This window comes from Gymnodraco acuticeps, unplaced genomic scaffold, assembly GCF_902827175.1.
Source record: "Gymnodraco acuticeps unplaced genomic scaffold, fGymAcu1.1, whole genome shotgun sequence".
Taxonomy (NCBI): Eukaryota; Metazoa; Chordata; class Actinopteri; order Perciformes; family Bathydraconidae; genus Gymnodraco; species Gymnodraco acuticeps.
The window spans coordinates 9,609,251-9,619,049 of record NW_022992351.1 but is presented as its reverse complement, the minus strand read 5'-3'; the positions used below and the strand labels follow the sequence as shown (position 1 = coordinate 9,619,049).

At 39.5% G+C, this 9,799-nt stretch overlaps 1 protein-coding gene across 2 annotated transcripts in view; it reads right to left on the bottom strand.

Moving 5' to 3' along the window:
• Positions 1-200: 200 nt before the first annotated feature.
• Positions 201-9,799, bottom strand: part of soga1 (suppressor of glucose, autophagy associated 1) — a 123,048-nt gene continuing 113,449 nt past the window's right edge. For both annotated transcript variants that reach the window (XM_034209001.1, XM_034209002.1), the window contains exons 19-24: positions 9,630-9,759; positions 8,781-9,356; positions 7,987-8,251; positions 7,621-7,839; positions 6,968-7,398; positions 201-5,773 (exon numbers count right to left, since the gene is read on the bottom strand). In XM_034209001.1, coding sequence (XP_034064892.1) covers positions 5,627-5,773; positions 6,968-7,398; positions 7,621-7,839; positions 7,987-8,251; positions 8,781-9,356; positions 9,630-9,759 — 1,768 coding nt within the window. In that variant the 3' untranslated portion in view covers positions 201-5,626. The remainder of the gene's footprint in view (positions 5,774-6,967; positions 7,399-7,620; positions 7,840-7,986; positions 8,252-8,780; positions 9,357-9,629; positions 9,760-9,799) is intronic.

Genomic DNA, 9,799 nt, shown 5'->3' with positions numbered 1-9,799 from the left:
TTTCTGTATTTGGATTTTGTTTACATGTATATGAAACGGAATACATTTGTGTGTGCTTTGAAAAACACAAGTATGGATCCGGAAATACAAGTTTGAATCCTTCTGTGTGCATGTGTGTATTATGAGACTGTTCTGAGCCCATATATAGACAAGGGCCATTTTAACCAGTAAGTACAAAATGATTAAAAAACAAACCATGCTAAATTCCAACAAACATTTATTTGTGAATTCTATGACAAACAGGAGGCAGTTTTAATATCTTGTTTTACAAGCTACATTGATTGGAAAAAACCAAAATCCCCAACCTTTTAAAAGTATTTTATCAACTTCAAAATGCACCTATGTACAGAAGAAATGCTCAAGTGTGGTCTATAAATGGAGAGCTACATACTTCCACAGCGACCTGGTTCAGATCAGCTGTTGACATTCAGCATTTCTCAAAGAAACAAAAGGATAGAGTACAAAACTGAAAACTCTTTTAACATTTCAATACAAGGGTGGAAATGTCCTTACTGTGTACTCGTTTTATTTGACTTTCATTGCATTCTCTTTTTATTCAAGAAACAAGAGTTATTAAAAAAAAGAGCAGGTTATATAATGCAAATATACAGGTCAGTCTCTAGATAATTGTTTAGCTAACATTATGAACAGCTAAAAATCTATTTACATATTCCCAAGATGTAATAATCATATGAATGGTATGGACACATGTTAAAAAGGCTGAAAAGGTACATGTTGCTTTTTTTAACAGGCTTACAGGGATAATAATGACATTCATGGTTTGTGCCATGCAACCTGTAAGAACTGATCCATCATTGGCTGGTGATGCTGTGTGAACGGTATAACTGTCTTTCATTGGCTGCAATGTTTTGTACTTATAACCTGAGGGGGAGGAGCAAATGTAACACCTGCCAGGCAGGTGAAAAGGCTGGAGAGGCAGAAACAGAACTGACCAATAGAGTGCCACAGTGACGCGTCCTAGAACCCGGAAGTAAGTTAGCATTTTACCACTTCCGGTTCCTTCGACAAAAACCAATGCAATTTCTCCATAGGAATTTGGAAAATAGCTTTGAAAAATGTTCTAATCATAAATCTATCGATTAGATTTATGATTCGAAAATTATAAAAGTAGGGTAGACATGTGGATATTATCCGGCTGAACAAAACGTGATCTGTCTCTTCAATTTGTGTCAACCACAGACCTTATTTCGAGCTATTTTCCAAAATCCTATGGAGAAATTGCATTGGTTTTTGTCGAAGGAACCGGAAGGAGTTTACTTCCGGGTTTTAGGATGCGTCACTGTGGCACTCTATGACATCAGAGTCAGAGAAAGATTTGAGTCTCATGCGGACTGCGCCACTACATCTTTATAGTAAATGCAGGAAAATTCATCTGTTATAGTAAACACCAGTTGGAGCTCTGAGGTGCATTTCCAGCTATGATATGTCACATCTGATGTTCTATAGGAGGACGTTCAATAACACAGACTAATTATAATCTGTTTTTACAAGTTAAAAAACTATTGTTCCATAGTGTTTTGCGCCTTATATGACATGAACCCAGCATCAAAACAACAGTGGCGGTTTCACCACAACCTGAACATTTGCTGGAACAGTCTAACATCATGAGTCAAAAATACAGGGCTTTGCTCCACTCTGCAATAACAGCAAAAGAATAAACAGTGGAGGTTGGCTAAAACATTTGACCAAAGCATAACCTCTATCCACATTTCAACAATTTGGAGGTCTGGTTACACAAAAATGAGGCAAAACTAATTCTAAAGCATAGCCTTCTGTTCTCCTCAATCTGAGATCCCTTATTGGCTTGCAACACATATTGTCCGTCAGAATGTATTTAGATGAGCAACCATTGAAGATTAATGTAAACACAGCAGTAATCACCTACTGCAAAACAATAAATAAAGACGATCTTAACTCCAGTTGTAATTAATCATCATCAAGTTTGTACTTAGATGTAGCAAAATATTTGCAGAAAAATAAGATTTTTAATTAACCAAGACATCTTTGTAGAGAAAAGGCACGAAGTGACCTTATCAATAACAGTGAGAATAAATAATAACAGTAATCAGGCCCCGGAACTGGAACCAAATATTTTAAAGATCAATGCACAATATATTAGAAGTTACATTTCTCTATCACTGATTAAATATTTGTACTGAAATGATAAATGATCAATATGTCACAATTGTTTAGGTGAATGATGACAACATTTCTCTAATAACTTTCATTGGGGTATTTTCTAAAATGGTAATTTTTTCCAGGTTTGTGCTTTTTCTTTGTTGGTATATTTCACATTAAGTCCCATTGATTGTTTTGATCAGCTATTGATCAATGGTTAATTGCTTCCTCCAGATTCATAATTGTATCTAAAAAGAAGGAATGGTGCAAAACCTAATATTAGAGCCATTATTGGACTGTCGGGCCACTCTATACTGTTGTCAGCTTCACAAGCTTTTTGGGGCTTTCGTTTCTACTGTATTCTGAGATTTTTGGCAAAGATCTGGTAGCCCAGATGGGTTGTATCTGATTTCTCTCTTATAATGACACTGAATAACTTCTTCTGAAAGTTATTGATAACATAGTGGTTAGCTTGACAGCTAAATGCTGTCTTGACATGCAGTTTGTCCTGTCATTTGTGGAAATAGCTTTAGCATTAGTTTCTAATTTTTGTCAAACATTTGAAATGTATCATTGCCAAAACTGATGTAAATTGTTTGTTTTGTAGTTTTTTGTACAAATTTTGACGTGTTCTTATGCTTATATTTTGTTATGTTTTGAAAGTTCTGCTTGTACACTACATATGGATCAGCTTTGTTGGTCATCTGGATTTTGGGTTAGGGTTAGTGTCTATTTCTGTGACAAGAAGCTTTTGAAGAAGTGAATGGTTTCAGTCGGTTGTTTTTCTACCATTAGTGAGGGCCACAGTGGAGACAGACAGCAGTATTTAGGCTGTGGGTTTTCCTCACTGTGTTATTTGCACTGTTACTGTAATGCCCCATTTTAAACTGCTGAATCATTGAATGGTGTTCAGAAAAGGAGAAATGCTGGACTTTAGCTTACCACAGACAGTGGAAGAGACATATTCAAATAGATCACAGCAGACTTTACAAAAAGTAGCACCATGATAACCAAATAGAAAGAATAGAAACATTAGCGTAATAAATCAGCAAAAGTATCCATATAAAATGAACAAAAAAATAATAATTTAATTTCCAGAAGTACAATAACCCCGTGGTATGAAAAAGACCATACATGTATACTTTATCCTCATTACCTGTAAACCATTAGGTCATCGCACCGTGGTACAGTACTTCATTGTAGCTTTAATACAGCATGATTGCAATTATGTGCAGAAAAACTATTTTACCCATTGAAAAAAACAACATGCTGGGTTTGTTTGTATGTCTTTACATGGAGTCCAGTTTGAATGTGGTAGGTAATCTGACAGGCACTTGCATTTCTGTTGATTGATTAGAAATATAACTACATGGATAACAAAGAGATAAGAGAATAAAATATGATTGTTTTCAGTTAACTGTATTTTTTTAGGGGTTTTAATTCACCAATGCCTTTTGTGTCTGTTCCCATGTTATATATTTGTCAGCCTTTTATTTCTTTCCCATATTTTCTTTTAAGAGTGCAGACAGCCTACTAAAGGCATATTGGATTTGACTGCCATGTAGGTAAAGAAGGACATACATTTACAATTTGAAAATACCTAATTAAATAAATCAAGTAAAGTAAAAAAACTTTCAGTGACTACTGGCTGCAGATGGACAGTCATAGCTCTTAGCTTTTTAACCAAGAATACATTATGACACTACATTTTCAAACTGCGAATATATTTCATATAGTAGGGGCGCCGTCTGTCTAGTACTAACACAAGGACAGTTGTGGGTGAGAGAAGATTGAAGAGGAAGTTTTAACTATCTCCTTACTAGACCTAGAAATGATGCACTGGTTCACCAGATTGCTGGAAATGTAATCATTAAATGCACATAAAGTAACACACACATCTGATAAAGACTGTTATAAAAGGAATGCATTGACTGAATTCTACTTGGACACTGTTTAGTTAACTTACGTTTCTAAACTATGGTATATTAGAATTTTGAATTTGGACACGCTTCATATCTGATCCCTGTAGCACAGATTGTAAGAATGCACACATAAAGTTGATGGATATCAAGTCGATATTATTATTGTTATTAAATAATTTCCCAATTATGTTAATATGATTCTAAAAGTCACATGTGACATGAATATGTAGTGTTCTTTTTCTACAGAAATGGAATACATTTAATTTTTTTGGTTTGGACTTGTGTAGCATAAACCAAAGAAATGTTTGAGGCACTCAAAAAAGTGATATTAGTGCATCTCTATCCAATGCCAAGCGAAATCTTGATTTACTAAATCACAGATTGGGTTTATGGTTAAACTTGCAGTCGATCAGAAAGTGTAACCAACTGTAATGTTGCTGTAGGACTGTATTTGTCAGATCATCAATGGTTACAAGAGGGATCTCAATATCTCAAAACATATAAAACCATCATTTTCCCAATCAACATCTGGAGTGTAACACGTTGGAAGAAATTATTCTTACATCTAAAAGATTGAAGCCATGGCTACAGTGCCACAAAACATCCCTGTATTTCTGGCCAAAGCTATTCTGGGAACACGTGGGAAAGTTAAAACTAAACCCGCCTGAGGAGCTTTGCTTTTTGTTAAGGTCTGTTACCAAACAACAATGTTAGGAAGTCCACTCAAATCAGCCTTTATAGAGCTTACAAGTCCAAAAATCCATCAACGATGTCCCAGTCTTATCATGCTGGGATTTGCAGTCAAATAGAAGTGGAGTTTGTCCTTTTATCAACTGTAATAGGAGAACATTTGAATACTAGTCTGCAACTGGATCAGATGCCTTCAAGAGGTGGCGTTTTTTAAGATACATTGGAGTCTCTTGCTGGAATGTTATTGTGCTAATCAATCAAAAAGGCTCAATTGATTCTCCCGGCCAAGCATGTGTGTTAATGCCAAGGGTCAGAGAGAAATCATTGGAGATATCCAGCACTTTTTCATTGCTTATCTATAACTCCGACATGGCTACTTTCCATGTTTTTTCCATTTTTATTTCCTGTCATTCTGTTAATTAGGGTTGGGGAGGTTAGTACATCCAGTCTTGACATCAGAATTTTACTTGAAAGACACTCATTTCATTTAGTTGAGTTCTTGTTGAGTTAAATGTGTCAGATTATAAATGTGTGTGTTTATGTGTTATGTCCTGCTGGTAGTTTTGTGATGGTTGGACCTGTTGCTGGGTTGGAATTTTGGTCCTCCCTGTCCTTGGCATCAGAAAATGTACAGTCCAAGACAAGTGAAATAATTGCCTGGGTTATGTGTTAGTTTGTTAGTGGATGTGGCAGTGGCTTTGTGGGGCAGTCTGTGCTAGAGGTGTGTATAATGTTTGGCAGTGCACCTGTCTGGCAGGTGGTTGGAGGTGTGTATGAGAAAAAGTGGGATTTTATGGCAGTGGTGAACAGTGTTTGTGAAGAATCAGGATGATTGTGCGTGTGTGTGGTCTTTAGATGTGGCAGTAGGAGTGACATCACTCGTTGCAGGTGTCACTCTTCTCCTCTGGTGCTGCAGGAGACTCTTGTGGGCGGTGCTTGCACTGGCCGAGCGAATGGCGGGTTGTTGGTCTCGATGGTCGAGCGGAGCAGGAAGATTGGGCAGCACAGTCACAAGGTGCATCCTGGGAAATGGAAAGGTTTGACTGAGCTTTAAAAAAGGAAGAACCACACCACTGGGATTGATGACAATATTATATATAATTGTTGGGCGCAATGATGATGTTGACAGTAGGCTTACAAATTACACTGCTATTTCTCCTATACAGTCAAATTATTGCAAGTAGTATTTTTAATATGTTTGATATTTAAGACTCAAATTGGGGATAATCATGTAACATCAAGATAAATAATAAATACAAAACTAGCTGTGGAAGAGTCAAATTAAATATCATAGTGTACAAAAGTGAATGGAACCTATTGGCATTTTAATGGAAATCAGAACAAATTTGAGAACTTTAAAGTGCACCTATCATGCTATTTTTAGGAAAGCATAGGTGTCAGATATATAAAAATATATAAAAAATATGTCTATGAAGTGTTTTGCTCAAAATACCAAACAGATCACCCATTCTAGCCATGCCTCATATCCCTTTATTTCACTTCCTGTTTCAAAAGTGCTGATTTTGGGTATAAAGCTTAAAAAAATTAAAATTGATTTTTAAAAAAAAGGAGGGGGCTGAGCTCATGCGGGACCCGGCAGCTACTGTCTAAACTAAATACTGCCGTGATGAAACGCCATATCATGGATTATCAAGGATTATTTCTGAAACAGTCTGGAGCTCAAAGGCTTTCTCTCTTGCCGGTTACACCACAAGGTGAGTTCCTTTTTATTTCCTGCTTCTTCACACACATGCTCTCCAGTACAGGTTAGCTCTGAGTGTTAGCGATGCTAATGTCAACACCGACTATATTACGTCCAAAACAGTTGGGCATTGTTTTTGATAGCAACTTTCTGATAGTGCCGTGTGTCTGCATTGCCGATATGACGTCATATCGGATGCCCATCTGGATCAGCTCCGTTGTACCCCCGTTGTTAGCTACGCTACGTGAGTTCCCTGACACACCAGGGACACATATTTATGTATAAAAGACATAAAAAAGTGCATTTTGCACGATAGGTCCCCTTTAAAGCATGGTTTTCAGAAAAACGTTTTTTGTTTAGTGGAACAGTAGGAAGAATACACACAAATGATTAAAACCTATACCAGTCCTTTGCAAATAAAGAGCTGTAATGTTAAGTAAATGGTATTTTCTGAAAGAAGCAAAACCAATGTTATGGTCAGTTTAAAACATAAGCGCATTTCAAACGGCCTCACCTCCGTCACAGTTCCTGCAGCCCCTGTGTTGCTCATCAGTTCCTTTCCTCCTCCCATGATATTGATCATCTCCTCCCCGGTTGACTGTCTCATAAACCTCTTATTGACGATCCGGGTCACATTGTCGTTGCTTCCGTTCAGCGCAGCGATTCCTCCAACCCCGGCCGACACGCACTCTGGTTTAGGTTCATCAATGCCGCCAAAACTACACAAGACACTCGGACCTCCGAGACTGCCATTGGAGTCTCTCAGTGGTCTCTCCCCAGGCAGGGTGACTGCTCCCTGGCCACGGCTGCTGCAGACATTCCTGAAGAACTCCTGGACCAGGCCTCCGTACCGCTGAGGGCCGGGGTCACATGTAGAGACTGGCACAGCAGTGGGTTTCCCCGCTGCAGCAGGCTGCCGTGCTGGACTGGCTCCCTGGCTGGCTCCTAAATGAAAACACGGATCCAAGGCAGGTATTATAATTATTTTCATAAATGATGATTAACAAGACACATTTCATTCTGGAGGCATGCTTGTGCTGTCAACAGCATTACATAGAGAATAGAGACTTTAGATGTCAAAGCAAGGTTGGGAATTTTGTACTCATGCAGTCATGGTTTTATTTGTCTCATCTGTGCTTTGCATTAGATAGTTCACTTTAATCTTACCTCCATCCCCCCTCCAGAGCGACTCTGTGCTTCCAGTGTGCTCCACCAAGCTGAAGAGGCTAGAGAGGCCATCATTCAGGCCGTTCAGCACGGGGCTGTCCCGGGTGGTGGTGGAGCGAGCCCAGGCAGAGCCTCCGCCTCCACTCAGGGATCTCTGCTGGAGGCTCCACAGGCTGCGGTCCCTGGAGGAGGTACTCCCATCCAGTCTGGAAGTGGAGCCTAAAAACACAACAGATGGATGTCTCTTTCTCTCAAACAAAAGTATTAACATGGAAGATCTATGAAGCATATCAATGGTGATTCAATAATTGTGATTAAAGGCTCTCTGACTCTAAAACCAAAGCTTAGAGGACAACGTGTAATTACCAGTAGACACTCTGCGTTGTAGTTTCGGGGATCCATACTTTGGTGAACAGCATGGTCTATCGATGCGGCTGTGAACTTTATCCAGGGAGGTGGATATCTGCCGGGTTCTGGCGGATGCTAGCGAGTTGGTTGTCGGCAAGGGGCGAGGAGACCAGGATTTGGAGTGTAAACCCACCACTCTGCTGCCTGGAAGGATGTCGGTTTGAAGCCCGATGTTTACGTACTGTGTGGCAGTCTGCGTGGACCGGGTGGACATGCCCATCACCTGGAGGGAGAAATGAAAACGGGGGAGAATGTTAGGCGTTGAGACAACAAAGAACCGCTATTGAAGAGAAATTATTCAGAATATGATGATTTCTCCTTAAACGTACACTAGATAATTTCAGGTATTAGTATGCTGCAAAATCTTCTAATTACTTAGTGACATCTGACAGTGTTGTTGCATATTTTAAAGACGTTTCCAGTATTCTTTTTACAAACTAATGTAACCAGGTTGTAAATAACATATTGCCCTAAAAAAATTGCAATCAAATAAAATACAAATAAACTTTTAGGGTAAAGGAACGATTGAGATGTATTCAAATGTGATTACTAGAAATCTTACTTTAGTCATTGTTTATACATCACATCATTCCACTACTTTACAGTCCAAATAAGTACTTACAAATATATCCTAATAGACGGAAAAAAAAACTTTAATATACCTTTATAAATGTTTAGAAAAAGCAATGTTTCAACAGATTTTTGTTGGATTAAAAAAACTGAGTTATTTTCTACTAAAAAGAGGAAACTACCTGGCTTCCGGGTTCCTTGGTGGATTTCCTCTCCAGAGAGGACGAGCGAATGGCCTGGCGGACACAGTTGGTCATCTCCTTCATGTCATCACTCAAGTTGGCTGAAATCTCCCCGATCTCCAGACCATGGAAAGCTGACGAGGGTGTCATTCCATCAACTGAGCTACTGTTGCTGGGGATCGAACCGGCGATAGAGCCACTTCTGCTCTCCAGCAGCTCCCTGTGCTGCTTGGACAGCGAGCTCAGCCACTGCTCATAGGAGGACGAGAAGGAGGGTGACGGTTGTTGCTGCTGAATCTCAACGGTTTCCTCCGGAGCCATGCCTACATCCGGGCCCGCCAGTCCCAGGTCAGCGCTCCCGTTCTGGGCCTGCTGAGGCTCTGTGGCCTCCTGGCTCCTCCGGTGGTGCTCCATGCGTCGTACAGCAGGGGGGCTGTAGTAGATCCGGATGCCGGTGCGGTCCGGGGCCGTGTGGCTCCTCTGGACCGACTCCAGATCCAGCTCTGATCCCACCAAGCTGCTGCAGGAGCCGCTGGGGCCGTCCCAGGTCTTACAGGTGTCCCCAACCTCCGGGGTCTGGAGCAGGGACAAAAGGGAATGGGATAAAATCATTATAATTTGGAATATGCAGTCTTTATAAGGGATGGGGACGATATTGCAACTATTTTAGCTAAGTTAATTAGCTTTAATAATGAATGTCTCAATGTTATATATGAGTATATGGTTTACAAATGAATATTTTTTGATATGATATAAAATGTAATCAATCTTTGTTTTACTTGTGTTGTTTAATATATAGAAGTAAAGAAATACAAACAAAAACTCAACATTTAAAATGAAATCATTCACCTCATTGGTCAGGTAGGTCCAATTCTTCCTGGTGAGGTCACCAAGCGAAGGGACTACAAACTGGATCCTCTGCTCCTGATTGGCTGATCCGTCGACTTCTGCACCGGCAAGCTCTGATGTGGATTTGGCTCTTTTGATTGTAAAGAGTAAGAAGGAGTTTATGAGAAAAG